Here is a 22,643-nt window from a genome sequence, read left to right on the forward strand (position 1 = left end):
TGTTTAAGTGGCGCTAGGCCGCAGTTAGCTTTGCTCCTTAGCCTGTTAGCTTCTTCTTCGTGATTCCATTAATGTGTATTGCGCCTCCAATTATCCCATTAACACTTGTATTACCCCCAGAGGGACAGCGAAAAGGATTTATTAAGGCAAAAAAGTTACTTAGTACTGCTTTAAACAAAGTAAACAATTGGCCCTATATACATTTTTGCGCTTTTATGAAAATGACAAAACGCTGATTGGATTTACGGCTTTGAAAAGGAGATACAACATCAATGATTTGCTCGATAACTTTACGTTGTTCATAAAAATGCATCATGTTCTGAATGATCCTGAATGTTTAGCAGGCTCGCTATAGGAACTACCTCAACGTAACGTCATGTAGCTAGCAGGCAAACTAAAATGACTTCTATAAAAATGGCTATTTCTTTGTTGTTTTTACTTCAAGTAAACAACAAACCTTACAGAAGCTTGCGAATTCATGATAGCGCTCAAAACAAATTTCATTTTCCTAAGCTTTCTTCCGTGTCTTGATTTTCACTTTGAACACATCAAAACAACAACCCCAAACACACTCTTTTATGGGCAGATCGCGTTGGTTTGTGGCGTCTTCTATTGTGGTGCAACGACTTTGAACAGCCTCAACAACAACAGTTCACTCAACAGTATTTTGCCACTTGAGGATCTATGCCAAGCGTCTTGAAAGCAACAGGAAAGGCCATGTGACAGAGAGAGGAAGAAGATGACAGACTGATGCCGGCTCGGTGTCACTATAAAAGGACTTCCTGTTCAGCCAGGGACACGCTTCCTGTTGGCGACAGTGGTCAAGGTCAGGCCACGGCTCTGCCCACAGGAGCGAAGGCAGCGACACTCTACTGTCACATCTGCTTCACTTCTTTCTCTGTCCACTTTTAGACATAAAGGAAGCAGAGGCCCATAGCCACAGACAGTAGAAATAAACAGTGGTGTGAGCGATGTGGCGAAGTAAAGGTATTGGCTCCATAAAGACTGGCTTTGTCACTGACCCGCAGAAAAAATCAACACCAACCCTTTCCCCCTCCGCTTAGAATGCTGTTTTTGACTTGAACTTTATGTTTTGTTGTGTTCTGTGTAAAAGGGCAAACTCCTCGGTTGAATCATTCTGCATTTTCACAGTTGATCTAAATCTAATCCAAAGCATCTTCTTTTAAATTAAAGCTATTGTTCCATTCTCTTATTTTGCTAGGCAGCGAACACATCAGAAATCATAGGTACAGTCTGGTTATTGACTTTTCATGCATCCATAAAAGTCCATGGTTTTAAAATAGACCATGTCTTTACTAAATAGATTAACACTAATGACCGGTTCCTGATGGTATGCGCGAGTGATAAGTCTAATCCTAACCACAACACATTGTAATGCAAATATATGCAGAGACTGATAGCAGCGTTTCTCCCCGAGTGTGATAACATGAGTAAACACATCAGTTATTCTGCCACGAGCTGTTCACTGCACCCTCGCCACACTACACTCAACAGACGCCCAAGTCTAAGGTTCTAAACGTTCATTTTGTTATTTTGCTGCTCCTTTCATGGACTATTAAGTACTCAGTTCTGTTTCATCACTGTGCTTCCCTCAAATGGTATATTTTCCTGCAAATCATAAAATGTAGCACTGACCAATGTAGTACTCTTTCATTATGCAATCAAATATTTATTCTTTAAACTGCGGTGTAGAATAAGACTGCATTGTTTGCATCTTAAATTCTTAATTGTTTGATACCGTCTGCATACCCAACCCATAATGCATACAAAAACCTCTAGTGGTGCTGATGGAAAGTCAAAAATTTGATGATATGGCACTGTGAAAAGTTTGAGAACCACAGGTCTAAGCAACCTGGGACGCGACGCCCCAAAGCCTCTGCAAATCACCGCACATATGCATTTTGCCGTCTTTAAGTATGGAGTGAACTAAACACAGAGAACACAGAAGATCAGAGCACTTGTCATTTACAGATTATTGTCTTCAGCAAAACCTGCTCCAACGTCCTATTATCACCAAACCACTGCCTCTGAACCTATGAGCTTTCATCATCACGAGGCACGGAGAGAGTGTCACCTACTTATTTGACCTAAGTCGAGGCGTGCTCTGAAACCATGCCTTGTCCGTGTAGAACCAGACATGATTTGCTGATTGTGAGCGGAGGTCCGTTACTCATTGGTGCCGTTGGCTTTTGGCTCAGTGGTTCCAAAGACACAGAGCTGGACGGACATTCCCCACAGTTTCACAAAGAGGTCCTTTCAACTGCAGTAATCCCAGAGAGGGACAGAGTGGTGTGAACAACTGAGCATGAGGCTGTGTCTGTGAGCAAGTGCCAGGTAGTCAACCTAATGGTAAGCATCTGTTCTTTCATTATGTCCAGGAAAACGATGGTCCAACAACTTTATCATCATGGATAGATTACAAGAAATGAAATAGTAATGTATGCGGACTACATTTTTGGTTGAATCCTACATATGTCCCCGCAACACAACAACAAATACCTCAAATGCTCAGCGCTTTGGCTCCTTCGTGTCCAGGTTCAGGAAGAAAACACTTGAGCTCCATCATCTCTCAGTCTGTTTCCAAACAAACACAGCAGCATGTTTCTGGTGCCGACAGCAAAACACGCCTATCCACTCACCACTTCAGTCTGACGCTCATGCCCTGTCACAGAATCACCCCAATCCTGCCAAAATCCATGCTTAAGTCCACACGAAGCTTTGAGTGCAACGCCAGTGGTAACAGTGAAGGGAAGTGGAGGTGACCAGGGGAGGGGGTCCTGCGTGGGATATCCCGATTTGAGTCATGGAAACAGCCCTGAGTCAGTCTTGTGTTGTTGTTCGTATTCACTAAACTGCGACTTGTGGAAACGTTTACTATACACTTCCACAAAGACATGGTTGTACTCCACCAAGACATGTTTTCAATTGTCTCCGATACACAGATGATAGTTTTTACCCATGACTTCATCGGTGACCCCAAATGAGAGCCCCAGCTGGGTTTGCAGTGGCGTAAATGACACAAATGATGGGTTGCAAACTTATGAACTGATAGGTCCGGCTTGAAGGTTGCCTCATGTCCTCACACAGACCGTCGAAGCTTGAAAGAGCAGGTGAGGGGGGAGGAAGCAGCCAAACGCCGTGAGATCATCTTTTACCACCTTCTGCTGCCAACTCCCGTCACCACGGCAACGGACAGGACAAAACACAGCGTTGTTGTATAGCCGACTGATTTACTATTGTTGGGCCCGAGGAGCTACCGTGGCATTAGGAGTCAATGCCCTCTGTGGACCACTTAACGCTCGTAAACAGGATGACTGCAAAGAATGGTGACATGAACCTGGCTCACCATGATGCATTTTTAATGGCAGGTCTATAGTGTCAGCAAAATGTGAATAATCACTGTGGCGTAGGCTGTATATTTGTATTAACCTCTCAACCCCCCCGCCTGAACCGAGCACATTTCCTCCAGTTCGGCTTCACCCAAATCTGAAAGCAACAAAACAGTGACAAAAATGTGATGAAAGTGCAGTTAGAAAGTTACAAAAAGGCAACAAAGGAGCGGCAAAAAAAGTGTGAAAAGTGACCAAAATAAAGTCACAAAACAGCAACAAAAATGTGACAAAAAAGTGATGAAAGTGCAAAAGTCAAAAGAGCCACAAAACGGCAACTAATAAGTGACAAAAAGGCAACAAAAGACCAGCATAAATGTGATGAAAACACAACGAAAAAGCCACAATAAATGAGATGAAAAAGAAGAAAGTGACGACAACGCAGCAACAATGTGGAAAAAGGGTAAAGGTCTATTAAGATCAGCAATGGAAGTCTTAGCTTTCAAATGAGGCGTTACTCTGGCCTATAGGCTGTGACCTTCTAGATTTGGGTAAAGCTGAAATGGAGAGAATACACTCGGTAAGAGGTTAAGTCCAGTTCTATTCAACCTTGATCCGAAATCACCAAATGATTACAGATGTGTGCATAACTTCATCAGAGCCATCAGAGACCCCCCTGATACAGAGTGACTCCGGCCTGGGGGTTTGCTCCAGATGAAAGACACGGTAAAATGAGGAAGCGATGAAGGAGGGGGGAAAACGGGGAGGGGGGGGGAGAAGGCGCAGAGGTCGTGTCCCGTCTGTGTAACAAGGCGCGCTCTGACGGGACGCCCGAGTGTGTTAAACAGGACAAAGTGCAGCTGTTGGACAGAAGACACAGCTGTTCCCCAAAACATGTGGCCTGAGAGCTTGGGCCTGATGTCGTACGCGGCCTGACCAGACGGCACGGTTTTGAAGATGACCGTTTGATTATCATTTTTTTGCTCCTTATGTGTAAATGTGGTTAATTTAAACTTTTGCGAGAGCATTTTTTCTATATTGACTTTCAATAAGCTCAAAGATGCAGGAAGGTGGAAGCCTCTAGCCACCTATCAGAGATGAATGATTCAAACTGGACCAAGAATTTGTGGAAAATCTCCTGCAAGGCTGTGACGGAATGTGCTATATAGTTATTTTTTCCACAGGTGATCTCATTTTCTGTTTATTTTGAAGAATATTCACTATGGAAGAAGTTTGTCTGGATAATTTTGTGCCATGAATGAATAATGCTGAGTGAGTAAGGTAAAACAATAAAACAATGAGATCTTATTTCATTTCAAGGAATGCACGACTGGTTTTGCACTTATGTACGCAAACTTGTCTCTACAGGGAGGTCATTTTACCAAGGAGAATGATACTAACTTTAGCGAAAGAGAAAAAAAAGGGCAATAATTTATATGCTCAACACAGTGAGGCTGAATTTCAATCAGAAGCTTAAACCATGAAGGTCGATTACCACTCAGGACCACTTCAGAGCAGACCTCCCCAGAGCAAACACCCCAAAGTGAAGATGCTCCATTTTCTCTCCAAATGAACAGCAGTATCAAGTGGCCGCTTTTCATAAACCCACTCGTTTTCCCATGGGCCTCTCTGTTAGCGGCATGATACAATGGAATTATAAACCTATTAGAGCCCTCTGCAGGAACCACTGTTGACTTCCTAGATTCAGTCGAGGTCAGTCAAGGAGGTGGAAGAAATCATCACAATACTCAATGCACCACTGCCAAGTGCCAGTTGTGGCTACTTTACAAGCAATTTTAGTTAATGCTGCTTCCAGTGCTGTGGTGTTAGCACAATTAGACTTGTATTGGCATTTTATTCCGTTATACAGTATTATACGAACTAAAATAGAGATGCGCTGATGTGGCTTTGTCAGTCCCAATAGCAAAACTGACACTTGGCTTTTGAATAACTGCTGAAACCCATCCATCTATTTCTTCTACTTTATCTGGGGTTCAGTCCTGGAGGCAGCAGTGTGTGAGCAGAGATGCCCAAACTTCCTTATCTACACATACCAATGTACAGGGGGAAAAAATAAAGATTTTTATTCTGCATCTGCATCGTACAAATCATTTTGAGACAATCAGTGTTTAAGAATTGCCTAAATGATGCTCTTAAACTATTCTGTGAATATGCAAATGAGGTTTCGAGTTTCAGCTTACAGTACTACAGCTAGTTATTTAGCATCTTAGCTGAGTGTGTAGCAGAGCACCCGTAGGTTCAGAGGGGACCGTCCCGCTGGAAGGGGCTATAGAGTAGAGTGCGGATCGGGCTGATTTTTTCTGTCCGAGCCCGGCCCTCGTCCGACAGAGCAGTGATCAAATCCGAACCGAGCCCGACAAGCATTAAGATATTTGTGTCCGAGTCAGACCGAGCCCGACACATTTAAAATCACAATATTTCCATAAGCCTAATGACACAGTAGGATACGATAATACGATATTGTTTGTGTGGAAAAAGTCGGATTTTATCCATCAAAAGGCATTCGGAACGTCAACACAGATGAGCGGAGCACGCACGGCCACACGCACGCACGTACGCGGAGCAACAGTTTTACCTGTGCGGTCACTGCACGTGTTTCGTTGTCACAGCAGTTCACAACTTCTTAAAAGCATTACTGCGTGCGCACTGCGCAGTGCATAAGCGGGTTTAAATGCCGCATCTTCTATTTATTTATTTATTTATTTAGTTTTTTGACAAATGAACGCTTGCTATGCATGAAATGAAACAGACCCATTTTATTTTCATTTTTTATTATCGTGCTGATGTGTCCGAGTCCGACCCGAGCCCGAAAATAAGTTCTAAATATTTGTCCGAGTCCGACCGAGCCCGTCGGGTTCCGACGGGTCCCGTCGGACGTCGGACGGGTTGCAGCACTCTACTATAGAGTGCCTCTATGTGTTGGCCTGATTGTGCTCTCAGCAGAATGAGCTCACATAACAAAGGATTTATTATCAGTAGCTGGAGAGGAGCAGCAGTCTGGGAACTCTTGCACAGGCGCTTTCTCCTGCCAGGAGCCCGAAAAATGTGTCCCAGCTCTGCTCCGGTCCGGGGGCGCGAACAACAACACGCACTGTGTAGGTCTGTTTCTCTGGACCATAAAGCAGTCTGTGTTACAGTGGAAAGAGTGAGAAAGAGCTAAAATAGAAATGGAATAAAGATGTATTAATATGAGGTCAGGCCAGCAACACATGTTGATGTACAAGGAAAATAGCTTGATGTGAAGAAATTATTCAAATCATGTTGAATGCAAAAAAAATCTGAAATTTGAAAAACATTGTTGGCAAAATCTTTGGCACAAAGATTTCAACAACAATTTAACTTTGTTGTTGAATTCCCTGTTAGTGGACGCTTAGCCATTCCCCCAGCTTCTTTTGAACTGCCACAAAGTACACTTGCTTGTGACTCTGAAGATAAATACTATAAACAACGTATTTGCTGTTTGTGGATTTCAAGGACTCTCCCATATGAGACCCACAACTATCAGTTCACCAGGAGATGTTTTCCAATCTCCGCGTTCTTTCACATGGGATCATAGTTTACAAACTGCAATAGATTACACACTAAATTCAGCTACAAAAGTCTTCAATCTTTGACAAATCAAGTGGACAGTCTGTGGTTAGTCTTTGAACTTCTGACACTATGTAACTTACTACAGCCCCTTTTTTAATATAACAAACAGCTTGACGTCCTCATGGAAGAATATATGTTGTTTAAACGTAGTGCACCTGCTCTACCAGATGTTTCACTAAGGAAATACTACAAAACAGCAAGCACCATCTGTCTGTTGCTCAATAGCAACACTGGCATTTCTTTCAGAAAGACAGGTCATTTTTCAGTTTGTCTCACAAAGCCAAACAAAAAGCCATTTACTCCACTAAAATGTGGAACAAAAAAAGGAATAGACACATTGTACTATCAGTACAGATAGCTTAATGTCTCATGTGTTGTTGTTGCTAGCATTAATGAAGAGTTAACTCAACAATATAAGTGCATTTAAAAATCAGAAAGCTTTGTAGAGTTCTGGAAAGGTTGAAATGCCCAAAAAGGCTATTAAAGTTGAATTAGTCCATTAAAGAAGTATATTATTTCCTGCTTTAGACAAGACTCCACCTGTCTCTGTAATCTGTGTGTGTGTGCAAATAAAGTCAGTAAATAGCCCTGATTGTCCAACTCTAAGTGCACTTTACCTGTTTGAAATCCAAAAGCAGCTTCAGCTGCTAATCTTAAGTCTCCATAGAATCCCAAAATGAGTGGAAGGGGAATAGTCCAGTCGTGACAGTGCAAACTAAACCATCATGTGTTCAGGTTTGATACTGAGCCTGCCTGCTCTGTCTTTGCCCCTCCCTCTCACTCTCCTCCTGCCACCTTTCACAACGCCCCTTCCCAGCGCACAGACACCCTTAGCAGGGTCAGTCTTCCTGTCCCAGCCCAGCCTCGCCTCGCCCCACTGCGGGCATAAGGCGCTCATTCTTCAGCAGGACAGTGCCCCTGTGTTGTTGGTGCAAACCTACAGTGCACCCAGGCCAGGGTAAAGGTAAATACAAGAGTGGAAACTTCCCCTGCAGAGTTTAAACAACTCTGCTCTAAAGACAAAGTTACTGCTGCTGCTGTGGAGTTATGATACAGAGGTTGGACTTACTACTTACTCGATTCTATAATTCCTTTAAATTAGGTTGGGTTTTAGGCAAAAGATGTCCAAAGTGTATATGAGGACCAACATGTTCAGTGAACTGGGGTAATTGTATCACTAAGATACAGACTTCCACCAAGGTACTCACCCTATTTCACTTGGTAAATAAATAGTGTCCATACCAACATGATTTTTTTTTTTTTAAATAGATAAGTTTTAAATTCACAGTTAAAGCCAACATGTCATATAATGTGACATTTTTAATTGAGAAGGAATCAAGTTTTGAACCAAAAATGTATGAATTATTGGGGTTGAAATGAAACAACACGTTTAAAACTGGCAGCAATAGTGAATGGTTGACTATGGCGGTATGCCCTTATCCTTGTCTACAATGGGCTGCAGACTCCATAGAGGAGCCACAGAGGCAGATGTGCAGACTCCAGATGTTGCTTTAATTAGTTCAATGTGTTGTTGGACCCGAGACTGAAGTGAGAAAAAATAAACAGAGAATGTACATCCAGACAGACAGCACGAGCCAATGTACATCCAAAACCACTGCTATGTTCGGGACAGTGCAGGACAGACAGGAAATGCCACATATGCATACATTACAGAACGAGATACTCAGGCTGGGATCACTGTTGCATAATTGAAGGTTTGTTTTGTTTCAGACCAAAACAGTTTCAAAGTCATTTGAGGATTAAGTAATGAGCAGAATGTTGTGGCCATGTGCTAGTATGTAAACACATTTAGCTCTTTGACACAATCTACAATAATACTTTTCAAACATTAATCTAATATTAAGAAATGTCCCCAAAATAAAAATACATTTTAAGCAAATAAAGTTGATTTTTTTTTTTTGCCATATATTTTTTTTCCCAGTATGTGTCTAAAATGCAATCCAACAGCGTTCAAACCTATAATTAAATGCTTTATTTCGTCATGTGTCTTTAAAGGAATTTGCTTCAAATTTGGATGCAACAAACTGCACATTCCTGGCCTGACTCTGGGTGGGATGTACCTTGATTTACACTCAGCTGTCAGTTTGTATCACACACTTACAAAGAGCAGAAACCATCCCACATATCCCACAATGCACTGAAGTGCAGAGCATTGAACCTGCTAATCTTCTGCTGGCTTTGACAGCTGCTGGGAACTCTTCAGACATTGGCACAGACTAAATGCTGTAAAATGGTGTGGTAGGCAGAAATATAATTTCTCCCCAAGAAAAAAAACACCTTATTGTGGCATTTCCTGCATTTGAGGAATTTAAATTGATTGTTCCTCCCACTGTGACCACCCACGCCATCAACAACAAATGAAGTGTGACAATGCAACAGTCAAGAAACAGGTGTCAAAAAGCAACACATTCAAAATTATATTTGTTATATATTGTCAAAAAAAGATATGATAGCTTATATTTCACTTGACGTTTAGGCTCTCCTGTATTTTTAGGTGTTCTCACTGTGTACAAAATGACACCCTCCACTTAAAAAAAAAAAAAAAAGAAATCACATTCTCAGCCACGGGAAGGAGAAACCACAAGAACAACCACTCCCAGGACGGACAGACTGTGCCATGGACGGTGCCAATAAAATTACATACAGAGCATTCCACACAGTCAAATTCTAGGCCTACAAATACATGAGAAAGACACATATTGAGGGGTGCGGGTAAAGAGCTTGATTCACCAGTCTGGTCAAAAGGTTAGATATCCTAATGTTCATGTGCATTTGATCGTCTGTCAGTCTGCCTTCTCCTCTTTGGTGCTTAAGTTACCTAGCTGGAGAATTAACTGAGAGTTTTATTTTTGTGTGTGGAACAACTACAAAGCCTGTATCTCTGTTGAGTCTGGGAATTGATATGCCTCTAAGCCATTGGGAAAGAAAAATTGCATGATTTTATTACATTTTCTATTCTCATGAAATAGGGAAGGGGAAGGGGAAGGGAAAGGAATCTTTTTTGTATAGCGCTTTTCATATGACACAAGTCACACCCAAAGCGCTTCACACATGAAAGGGAGGGGGGTTCATTCACTCCATGCTGATGGTGGTAAGCTCCATTAGTGGCCACAGTTTCCCCTGGGGTAGACTGACAGAAGAGAGGCTGCTCATATCTGCGCCAACGGTCCCTCCGACCACCACCAATCACTCACTGGGTGAAGTGTCTTTCCCAAGCATAAATAAGTTATGCTATCTTGCTCCCTAGAAGTTTCCAAATACTTGCTGGTTTTAGTCATTCATATTTTCATGAAGGGACAAGACTGTTTCCTCACAGCTAGAACCTATTTGCAAACTAACTAAGAAAAAAAAGAAGTATAGGATAACATTATTTAACACCATTTGCCATTTTGCCATTTTTGTCTGGAATTAAACCCCTCAACCTCGCCCTCGTGTCCCCCTCCAGACCTTGATCTTTTATGAACATCTCCAGCCTCTCACACTTTGCATGTATAAACCGAGACAGTAAACTCTTAGAGCTTTCATGTTTAATCAAAAGCATATTTGGTTGAGCTCTCCTCCCTCCAGTGGCAGGAGCGAAGGTGCACCCACGCATTCCCGTTCAAACCCCCCCTTTATTGAGAGACGCACCGAGCCACGCTGCAGGGCTGAGCCGCGGGACGCTCATTAGCCCTGGAACATCAAAGCCTGGTTAGATGGCCACTGACTGGCTCCTCGAACATGACTGCTGCATGCAGACCTACTCCTTAAAACAGAAACATCTTTGGATCAAGTGCGCCAGGCCGAGTACGACATTGAAAAGACTGTAAGCACGGGTATAAAGGAAGGGGGTCGGTCATATTTTAGTCGAAGAATGTGTTGGGAGGTTGGATGAAACTCCCACGTGTTGCCCTGCGGAGCCCCGGGCCATGCGCCGCGCAAGAGATTATTTATATCGCTGTATTGTTTAAAGCCGTTCATTGACAGTCCCAAAGCTTTATAGATACGATATATGGGCGACAATAGGTACTTGTCACTGTCAATGTCATGCTTGTTTTAAGAGCAGGGAAATTGTTGTGACAGTGGCCAGCAGAAGGTGGTGTGGGGGGGAGTTTTGGAAGATGGGCTGGTAAAAGTGTCACACCAGTGCCATCCAGTGGTGATAAAATAAAGGGTCATCATTATACCTTAAAGGCACTATACCTGATGTTTTATTTCTTTTTTTCTAGTAGTGGAACAAATGCAGTTTTGTCCTCCTTTAGTATTTTGTAAACTCCGACATATGTGGGGCAAAACACTGTCCATCTAATTACAAAGCATTTTTCTGTATTTCATGAACTCTCTGCTAGTTTTCCTGCATTTCTGTGACAATGACCCTGAAACGTGACCCTGAAAGATGTGAAATGTGCCTATAACCTCATCCCTGTGAAGAATCGGGATATTACAAATATGTTAGAAAACTAAGGAGTGGGTTTGGATCACAACTTACTTACTTACTTCAGAATCAGAATAGTTTTTTTTAGCCATTGTTTGAGAACAGGTTCACAAACTAGGATTTTTTCTCAGTACAATCGTGTAACATAAAACATGTAACAAAGAATTTAGATAAAAATACGGTATAAAAACTTTTATAACTATAAGTGCCTGCATAAAGACGATTAAACTGAAAGGAAAAAAAAGTTAAATATGTTTTGTGTTTTCCTCTTTCATGGTTTTGATATAAAAAAAAAAATATTAGGTAGAATTAGGGCCTTTAAGCTGCTTTCAGAGATTGTATCAACATTTTCCGTAGGAACTACTTAATGCACATTTGAGCATACAGTTTTCAGTCTGAGATGAGCAGCAAAAACATGATTTAAAAAGTGTGTCTTGTCTACGGTTTGCACTTTTTAAAATCACCAGGACATACTTGATGAGTCAGCACAAAATGTGGCCAAGATTTGTCTAAAGCTGGTCCATCAAAGAGGTCATTGTTCAGAAAACAGGAGTTTGCATGTAACATCGGAGCGCAAGCCTGAGTCGTGTTGTTTGAACGGCCTCAAAAAGGAAATTCCACATGAGGCTTCAAAATTCATCCAATATCCTCTTTGTCTGTCCCCGAAACTGCACAACCAAAAGAGCAAAAAAAAAAAAGAAACACTAAAAGCCATTGTGTTTTTTTTTTTTAACCATAGAGATACATGTTGGAATCTCTGTGGATTATTGGTTTTTGAGTACTTAACAATTGTGTATATGCAACACTTCCTCCTCTGTTTAAAAGGCCTCCCGCTGGTTTCGTTTTCCTTCACTTTTACTGTGGAGCCTCTGTCTTGTTTTACAGTGCGTCGCTGAACCCCGAGAAAAGCGTCACCCCTGCGACCCGCCGAGCAGCTGACGTCAAACAGGTGTCAGTAAAAGAGGTGACAGGACGCGTAACAGCCTGCGATCCCGCCCGTCAGTAAAATCATCACAATGCTAACAGTCAGTGATTGTGTGAAACCCCATTATGAAGTTGGCTACATTAACAGCATTGAGGGAAAGCCCCCCTCCCTCTGTTCGGTGACCTCCAGGGGACCATTGTTAAACCCTCAGAGGTCAACGAAACAATAAACATCCAACAGCTCACTAATGATAGAGACACATTTCATAGGCTTCGTGTCATTTATCATTTTCAGGATACATTTAAACTCATGTCAAAGAGTTTCTCCATGGCTGTTTGTTCATAACACCAGAAGCAACTTATGGGACATGCACTGAGTAGTTGCGGCCATAGTGAGTATTAGAAGTGATGGTTGCCCCTGTAATTACCGCCCGTGTGTCAGCTCAGGGCTTTAGCAGCAGATCCCTTTGAACCTCAGGCCGTGAGGAAGAGGACACACTGCACCACTTTGTTCGGGCCCAACGTGGAGCATGCTCACATCCAGTGAATGAAACTGTGAGCAGCTACATGTCGATGTTCCTCTTACACTAGGGACTAATGCTGTGCCCTTACAATTTAAATGCACTGCTGCTTTTGTGAGCAACATGCAGTGATGGTTTGATTCATAAATTGCACCTTTAGTTCTTAATAATACAGCAGCAAATTATGAAGGGTTATGGCTGAGGGAGTAAGCCTTGTCAAAGTAAAATATAAGCAAATGAGTGAATGAATTAGGCGTTTTAAAGTTTCAATGCCAAAGTTGAAAAAGTAGTCCACACACAAACTCTATCTTGACATTATTGGGATTCAAAATTGCGACATAAGTTCATAGACAAAACGGGACACGCGCTTTTTAGTCCTCACCTTGAATCGCACCTTCTTCAGTATCATCTGAAAATCCAAGTATATTGCAATTTCCTCGGTCACTTCTCCTCTGATAGTTTTTTTTTTGTTCTTACTCCATCCAGATACAAGTCTCCACCATATATCCCAGTCCGGTCCCCTCTTTTTCCAAACCCAGTCAAAACACGGAGGCGGCCTGTGTGTTTTGCGTGCCAAAGACAACAGCGTTTGGTCCTCCGCGGGCCGGTTCTCCCCTCTCTCCCCTCTGAGACCTATTCACAAAGAGCTTATCAGGCTGCTCATTCATTCGGAAAGAGGCACGCCCACTTTTTATGACTGGTGGGACGCCATTAGCACACCCTTCCTCCAGCGACACCCGGCGCTCCAAGTTTGGGCGCCCATAAGCTGTCTTTAACTCGCCCCCCTCCTGTGTGCTGACCTGGGACAGTCCATGTTCTCCTCCACCCCCCCAATAGAGACACTTCTGAACTTCTCCTAGTCCATGTCTCCACTGACCCATCTGTCGGGTCACAGCGTCTCTGGACATCTGACGTAACACATGTCCCGTCTGGGGATGCCACGAGCCTATTATAAAGAAGCAAGTGAATAGTTTTAGGATGCATTGTGGTATTTTTGTGATGGCTGTGCTACTTGATGGCCTTACAGCTCCAGCGTTGACAGATCAAGGCCTGGCCCTGATCATTTGTTGAATGTCTCTCCCTGCTCTTTACCGCCTATTTAAAACTTTGCTGTTTTGTCCAAGAGTATCTGTGAACACCATCATGTGTTGTATGTAAAAACTCTCCACAAGTGAAAAGGGAAGTATATTTAACTATCAGCAAGGAGGTTGTGGGTTCAGTTTCTCTGCTTGTTGCAATCCATCCATTCTCCACATTTTTTTTTTTTTGGGGTGAATCTAAACTACCCTCAGACAAAGGCCCTATATCTGATTTGAAATTGTTTATTGTGGTCCCAACTCATTCCTATGTTTCCTTACGCGCATCTCACACTGTAATTCTTCACAGAGATGAGTTTATAAGCACCTGTCCCAATGTTCAGGAAACTTTACCGTGATGGTAATGAAAACACCATCTCGCCTGCTAGCTCACAATCAATGAAGAAGAACAAGAACAAGAAACACAAATGTGTAAGCTGATGGACAAAACAAATTTTATTCCATTTCTACAAAAAAAAAAATCAGGTATCGGCTATACCTGATTTTCATAGTGCCTAGATTATGTTAAAGTATTTAGGTGGTATACTGGTAGAGCTAACTATTTAGCCATTTGAAAAGCACCTGTTACAATTATAACATTTTTGTCCATGGTGTGCCCGCATTAACCAAGGTCCATAGTTGTTGAAAAGCCAAAATTTTAAAACTAAAATAATAATTCCAGAAGCAAATCCTGTATTTAAATGTAGATCAAATAGCAATATAAAATATTAAAAGTCGATCCTACAGAATAAATACATTTCCACAACATTTAGACTTGAACTGACTTGATTTTAACATTATACTATATGAAAGTCCTACTTGTCGTAAAAAATATTCTCCTGTTACTACAACATGGCCAAAAGGACTAGACAGAGTTTGTTTTGATTCAAGAGAAGCTTGTTTGACCTCTGCCCCGGGACAGCGAACACAAACATGTTAACCGCTGTCCCACAGAAAATGCCACTGCAACCATGAGTCACCAGTGGGTCATCAGAGCAGCGGCTCCAGCCAAATCTCAGGTACCGCCGAATGTCTGAGCAGGTGCAAGTTGTTGGGGTCATTGTCTAGCAGGGAAATGTGCACGGTAGTAGCCATAGGAGTGTCAATAAAGGTGGAGTGTTAGTAATAAAGTTGACCATTTTCTTCCAAAAGCTATAGCTCTCCTATTGGACAGGCAAATCTACAGTATAACTTTTGAAAAATCAGATACAATTGCAACAGCTGTTAGTGCTACAAAACTATTGTTTCACAAGAACTGATCGATATTTGATTGAAAACTTAATACCATCTTATCCTTGCCCGTGGAGTCCCCCAGGGGTCAGTCTTGGGACCCCTCTTATTCAACCTGTACATGCTTCCATTGGATCAGCTAATAAACAGCAATAATGTGCCTTACGACAACTATGCAGATGACACCCAGATCAGTGTGTTATTGACGGAAGGTGATTATTGGCCTGTAGATACACTCTGTCACTTAATCCAACAAATCAGTTTGTGAATGCAAAACAACTTTCTTCAACTAAACTCATAAATTAAGGCCACACTTCATCCCACTCCTTTTCAAGCATGTACACTCTTTCAATATATGCTCAGTGCGCAGTGGGCTCCATCACACGAGGAGCCGCCAATAGAAATGTGAAAGTGCCCCATGGAAAAAGACCTTTGGACAGTCAGCCTTTACTGCTAAACTGTGAAACTGCTTATCTCCTGAGCTGAAACAGACAGGACTTAATCTATGGATTGAAAAAAATGAATTTAAGTGCAGTGTGCAACAATTTTTAGATTACACTTAAATGCACTATCTTTGTGAAATGTCAGAATTAACATTACTGTACTTTTTATTTTTTATCTAAGTGTATTATATTTTAAAAGCCCGGGGACAGACATCGCAAAGTAGCCTTGTGAAACTCAGAAAATTACAGAGAGTTTCACCTATAAATGTTGTATGTTTGTTGTTAATTGTTCACACGTGTCCCTATCAAATAAATATGTTTTGTAATAGTTTTTTGTTTTTTTTTCTTGTCAAAATGCATGTGTTCGAAATAAATTTTAAATCACATTCGCACACTCTCATTCATTCAGTAGCAATTTCCTGACAAACAATACTCGACTTGAGATGTTTGACAATCACACATTTGTTGTCCAAGTTGTCCCGGAAAAGTAACATACAATGTGAACTGAACTCCAACAATCACAAGAATTTCTGGACTAGCAAGTTATAAGTCAGTATTAAGTTACAAGTCAGTATTACCCTATGAAATGTCTGTCATTCAGTCTGGGGCTAACCTATGCCAATAATAATAATAATAATAATTAAAAAAAACGATATATTAAGATGCAACAACAAACAGAAGCGTCAGAAGATTTTCAATAATACATTTTATTCCATTAAAGAGACTTCTCTAATTGTACACTGGAATGTTAAGATTCCCCTTCAGTACTTCAGTTAAAAATGTTCAATCTAGTCATTGTCAACCCACATCCAAACAACCACGGCCAAACTGAAATCTGGAGAAATGTAGAAATGAAAAACAAAAACATAAAAAGACGAAAGTAGGAGTCTGAATCATGCCGACGTAAGTAAAGGATGACTGTGAAAGGTTTCTTGGCTAAAGTGAAGTGGTTGCCAGTCCCACTAAATTATCACAAACGTGTAACACCGTATGGGACATCAGATTAAGAGGCTTGATGTTGTTTCTGGGCTGAACTCAAAAGTACTGTTTGGACTGCAGTAAATTAACCAGGCAATCCATTTTTAAAGTAATTAGACAAATGAGGAGTGGGAGCTACAGTGTTAGACAAACACAGATAAGGATCATTTAACTACTGCCAAAGCCGCTCTAATTTCCAGCAAAGTGCCCCATTAAACTCAGCTTTTTACAAATAAGTGAGACAAATTAAACATAGAAAAACAGCCAAAATAAAAACAAAGAAGTGGGATATTTAGCACAAAGCATAGACCGAAGAATAAGTGGACTGACGATTCAAGCAGGTAAAGTAGATTTCAGAAATACGATTTTGCTTGGCGATGTTTTAGCGCCACCTAACCTTTACTTCAATAGTGACACAGTTTTACAGTATGTGAAAAGCCAGGTCAATATACAGGTAAACTATTATTACAAAGTACAAAATGACAAGAATCCAAAAATCTGTGTTTCCCACAAAATCCACTTTGACTATGGGAGCACTAGTGATATTGTCATATTTTTAGTCAATACCATTTTCAGAGAAAAATGTCACTTATTGACTCTATTCAATCTTTTATCAGTTCTTTTTTTTTTACTTTATCAATCTATGCATAGATTTTCTCAAATCTATGCATACTGTGGCTTATAAAATAATAATCATACTGCAGTACAAGCCTATTAATGGGAAACACTGATTTCTTGCTATAGTTAATACAGTACATACAAATTACCTTCTCAGTCCACAATTCTACTGTCTATGGCAAAAACTAAATGATATGCGAGTTATCGAGGGAATCAAGACAAACAAGAATCCGTAATGATTGAATAAGCAATGGATCTGTAAAATTAAAGCACAATACAAAAAACATTACCGACAAACCTTTGAAAAGCAATACGCAAACTAGCAGCGGTCGTTTTTGAAGAACACGGTTGCTGTGAGTAGGGACGGCCTTCAGAGGCCGCTATTTCCCTCCTGGGTCGTCTGTGGTTTTGTCACTGTCCCGGTCCCTTTGCTCCGCAGTCATCCCCTACTTACGTAAGAACCTCTTTCAATGTTCCTGCTCGGTGACGACAGCATCAATGTACGTTTAGATTTCGTGTGTTGGTTATATATAGCAGATCCTCTCTTATACAAACATAAATACACCACGCTGCGCTGCTCCACGACAGGAGGGCTGCCATAGTCCGGTCGTTGTACACAGTCTGTGGTGTTGTATACATGGTGGACAGGCAAGTTTTCTTCAATCATTCTCTAGAGCATAGAATTGGACTTGACGTTGGTGATTTTTTTTCCACTTTCATTTGTTGTTTTTAGATTCTTTTTTCTTTTTTTCTTTTTACAGGATTTCATATTTGTCAACAACAAAGGAGGTTTCAGAAGAGAATCTAACAGAGCTGTCGTCGTCTACATGAATCACTTTGGTAACCTGTGGGGAAAAGAAAGAACAAGATTTTTAGCCAAATCGTGTCAGAAAATTTGAGATACCTAAAGTTAGAACTGACTTATTTTGTAATAATCTGTTTTTACAAATCATTTTGCCATAAAACGGTGGCCGAGTGTGACTTTTTTTTCCCACCCGTAATTAGAACCCTCTGCCAAAAATGGCCTTAAGACAGAAAGAAAGAGGCCTGAAGGTTATATATAAAGTAAATCTATGATATTCATTCCCAAAGGGGAAATTCATCACATGGAAAAATAAGAAATAAAAAACTATATGAGGCAGGTAAACAAATAAACTAGTGTGACCTGAATGTCGCAGTAGTTGCGCTTGGACACAAAGGACACGTTGATGGGGAAGAAGTCGTTGGGCTGTCCCGCGACACTGAATTCCAGACTGCCCGTCTTGTTGTTGGCGTCAATCACCGGAAGGCACCACTCCAAGATGTTTCGCCGACTGTCGTGTTTGTACTCACCATCAAGATCCCCGATCACTGGAGCCCCAACACCGGACCTGAGGGCAGAATAAAGAGCTGAATTTGTCTGAAAAATCATCTCAGCAGATGTGAAAATACTAATTTAAAAACAATAATGTTTATCATTTAATCTCAGCAGCACTTACGGTACAGGGATGCTAATGACCACATCATTGAGCTCGAGGCCGTCTTCTTGTAGCTCATATTCAATATTGACGTCGCAGCCACTACCGCTCTCTGAAGGCCAGCAGTTAACTGTGGAGAGATGGTTTAATTTAAGACCAAACACAACATGTAATCTGTGTAGTTAACAAGCGCATGGACACTCACTGGTTAAAGGTATGAGGGACTCGTCTGTGGTCTGTAGCCTCCACTTGAGGACGCCAACGTCATTGTTGAGAGGGAACGATTTCTCTGGGTTTTTCAAACCAATCACTGAGTCGGCAGTGAACAACTTCTTGTCCACATTGGGATGTGTCTGGGAGGATGAAGGATGTCAATTACATCATTTACACTTATAAAATATTCTTGGCTGTATGCAAATCAAAATGACAATCAAGTACAATGTCTGCCAAGAAGATTTAATTATAATGTTGATATGAATATTGGAATCCTTTTATAATATGGAGTACTTACTTGCAGCTGAAGCCCTTTGCCATCGTTGTTGTTGATGATCAGGCGGATGCGTCCATTCTTGTCATCTGTGACTCTCAGTGTGACCATTCCCAGCAACTCCATGTTCTGCAGGCCTCCATCACGACCACATGTCAACGAGATCTTCTCCTCTACGCGCAAATGAACGCTAGAGAAAAAGAATGAAAGAACTCTCAAATGACTCTTTCAAATGTTTTTCGTGTTCTTCAGTGGCAATAAATTCCACACATTACACTCACTTCAACAATACCTAGTAATTACACCAATATGATTATTTAATCATTCACAGTAAATATCTGTCAGCTATTTATTATTTGATGCCTTCTCTGTATATATAACTTCCAAACATGGAATTCAGGTGGGAAAATAACTTAACACAAAGCAACAGTGTAGTTTATGACTGTACCTCTCAACGTTGACCGGTGGCGGCAGAACTTTAGATGCATCTGAGCCTCTCTTTCCAGTGGTGCTAATGATGGTCTCACCCTCAGACTTGAGTTTGTCCACGAAGTTGTCGACTTCTTTCCCTTTAGCACCCAGTTTAAGAGCTTTGCTTGGTCCACTTGGTCTACAAAAGGATATTATGAAGCACTATGAACACCATGCATATCTTAGGCAAAACATGACAACTTTCAAATCGGGTGGTCTATAGTATGTCAACATCTGTTCAATTAGTTGCTTGCGTTAGAGGCAGGAACATTTGCAACAGTGAGTTTGTGAAGGCTACACCATTATTGCAACACTGCTTTGCCTGGTCTGGGGAGCCCTCAGCATTGAACACTTTGAAAGTTCCTTGTTATATTGAGCAGTGCAAGTAGGTGCTACCTGACGGCGGCGGGTGTGATTTTGGGTTTCTCTGGTTCAACGATGGTGTCTGTGATGATGGACCCTGAGGAGATGCTGGTCATGCCGCCGCTGCCAAAACCACCAAAACCGGGGGCTTTCTTTCCCGAGCGCTCAGCGTCCCGCCTCGCCTGCTGCAACTCTTTGGCCTTTCTCCTCATCTCAGCCTTGGCCTCCCTTTCTTGAGTCTGAGAGACACAAATGTACATATACTTAAAACTAAATTGGGAAAGAAATTTTAACGAACAATAATCCCAACCAAAATTAAAACGATTTTAATTTCACAAGTCATACCACCATATTAAAGCATTACCTCTCTGACAGCGCGGAAGACCTTCTCTTCGTGGGAGTCCATCTCTGTGAATGTGCGAATCTGTGCCAGGTTCACATTCTCTCTGTATCCGAGAGCCACAATCTCATCAAAGGCAAAGATCAGGTCAAAACAGTGCTCTGATATCTCCGCCTCCTCCAGCACTCGACAGTACTCTGGGATCTGCAAATACAGATCTTTTTAATTAATTTGATCTTTTAAGGAACAAAACATGCATTTCCTTTTTTTTTTTTATACTGAAGTTACTTATTGTGTTTCTGGGTCTCATAATACTTATGTCATTATGGGCCAGTTAACCCACGTACCACACGAGAGAAGAGTCTAAGTGTCTCCAGGTCCTCTAGGATGTTGCTGTTCTTGGTCGTGATGAGCACCATGTAGAGTTTCTCTAGCGGCTGGTACACATAACGGACACTGTCTGTCTCCACAAACGTGTGCTGCTTCCCGGTGTTCATGAGTTTGGGGAAAGCCGCCAGCAGTCCTTCGACTCGCGTTCGGGTCATTTCCACAAACTGACGTGAGACAATGGCCTTACCAGCCTTGGTGCACACCGCCGCTGCCAACAGCACCTGCAGAAGAGAAAGTATTACTAAGATCACTAAAGAACATGGTGATGTTTAACGACACGGACTGGTTTAGAGACTGTTCAGCCTTAGAGATTTTCTGCAGAACATCTCTAAGACATACATTAAGAAGAATGCTCAAACACCCAGGTAGACAAACTAAATGACAACTTGTCAATTTTAAGAAATTCATTGATATTAATATAGACTTTCAATAATACTTGAATTCGTCTACCTGGATCCATGATCATCTTGTCAATGACAAGTTAATTATGGATTGAGATTTTGCAATTTGAAAGTACACCGAGATACATAAAACTTGAGTCAAGCTGGAATTAAAAACAAATTAAAAATTAGTTTTTATGAGATAAAATAAAAAATATTGATTGTGCTCTTCTCTATTAAACCTACCATTGTAGGAATGGACAAATACAACACTGCTTTAAATGCCCGCAGCATTTTGTATAAAACGCAGTTACATGTAAAATAATTACAGGCTCCGTGAAAGCGGAACAAGATTCTTCATTCAATACTATAATAGATCGCAGGTTTGTGATGTAGCATATCCTTAGGTATTACAGAGTACAATACCAAAGGGCTTGGAAGGTTATGACAAACTAATTATTCATGTTTTTATGAGTGGCTTAATAACGAGTTGCTTAACACATTTCAATGAAAGTGAAAATCAAGCGGAAGCAAAAGAGCAGATGTAATTACATTACATTACAAAACAAGCCACCAACATGCTCCGATAATGTCTGGGAGCGGTATTTTTTACCACTCTGTACTATTCTTCGTAACACATCTGATAACCGGAAAAAATAATAGGTTTCTGCAAGTGACAAGTCAAGAGCTAAAGCCATTAGCCTCGAATGCTAATATGAAGTAAACGTCAGCAGTCTGCACACAAAGCCGCAAAAGATCATAACCATTTCATCAAGTTTATGAAGTTAAACACGTAATCTACCCTAATATATAAACCACATTCTGATTCCAGAAGAAAATTGACAGCCTAAATGTGTCGCTAATAAGGTCGCGTTTGAAGGAGCTAACCAAGCACAGCCTAGCCTTAGCTTTCTTTGCTGTTGTGAAGCCTCAACGCACAAATAACTCGAATAAGATTGACTGTCACTCACCATTTTTGTTTCTCTCTAATTGAAAGCAGCCGCCCGATCGCCGTGTGTCCCGCTGCGGTGTATTTGCGTCGCAGAAGGATGTATAGATGTGTGGAAGTTGTTGGTTGTTAGCTCCACGGCGTCAATATGGCAGCAGCAGCAGCTCAGAGCCACGTCTCCACCGGAAGTGCGCCGCAGCGCTGTAAAAAACAGTGACGTGGGCCTGAAGTGTTGGCTTCTGTTGTTGTTACTGCATAAAAACAACTTCACTCTTTAAAAGAGGTGGGTGTAATAAGCTACTGCACTCACTTTTTAAATAAATACTACTAAATGAAACGGAAATAAATACAAATTGTGTATTTATTTATTTATGGATGGATGTATGTAGCCTATGTATTTATTTATTTATGTATGTATTCATTCATTCTTTCACTATTCTTTTTTATCGACAGACCTGCTAAACATATACAGAGGCATTTTCACTTTTTACACAGCCCCTTGACAGTGTCAAACTTGAACCACAACCAGAAAAATCCATTGGCCTATACCAAAATTAGTTTCTTCTTTAATTATTTGCAAACAAAAAAAATATGTGTCCAATCAACCAGTAGCTCCGGT

General features: G+C 41.2%; 1 protein-coding gene across 1 annotated transcript; it reads right to left on the bottom strand.

Annotated features, from left to right (window-relative positions):
- Positions 1–17,278: 17,278 nt before the first annotated feature.
- LOC306962139 (coatomer subunit delta) lies at positions 17,279–22,212 on the bottom strand. The gene is made up of 10 exons (XM_079555208.1): positions 22,047–22,212; positions 20,653–20,916; positions 20,330–20,509; positions 19,999–20,204; positions 19,580–19,741; positions 19,156–19,321; positions 18,850–18,997; positions 18,666–18,774; positions 18,353–18,557; positions 17,279–18,032 (listed from the first exon to the last, which is right to left on the bottom strand). The coding sequence occupies exons 1-10, from the start codon at positions 22,047–22,049 to the stop codon at positions 17,943–17,945; spliced, it is 1,533 nt and encodes a 510-aa protein (XP_079411334.1). The 5' UTR covers positions 22,050–22,212; the 3' UTR covers positions 17,279–17,942.
- Positions 22,213–22,643: the final 431 nt, after the last annotated feature.

Source organism: Gobius niger (assembly GCF_951799975.1).
Source record: "Gobius niger genome assembly, chromosome: 1".
NCBI classification, from domain to species: Eukaryota; Metazoa; Chordata; class Actinopteri; order Gobiiformes; family Gobiidae; genus Gobius; species Gobius niger.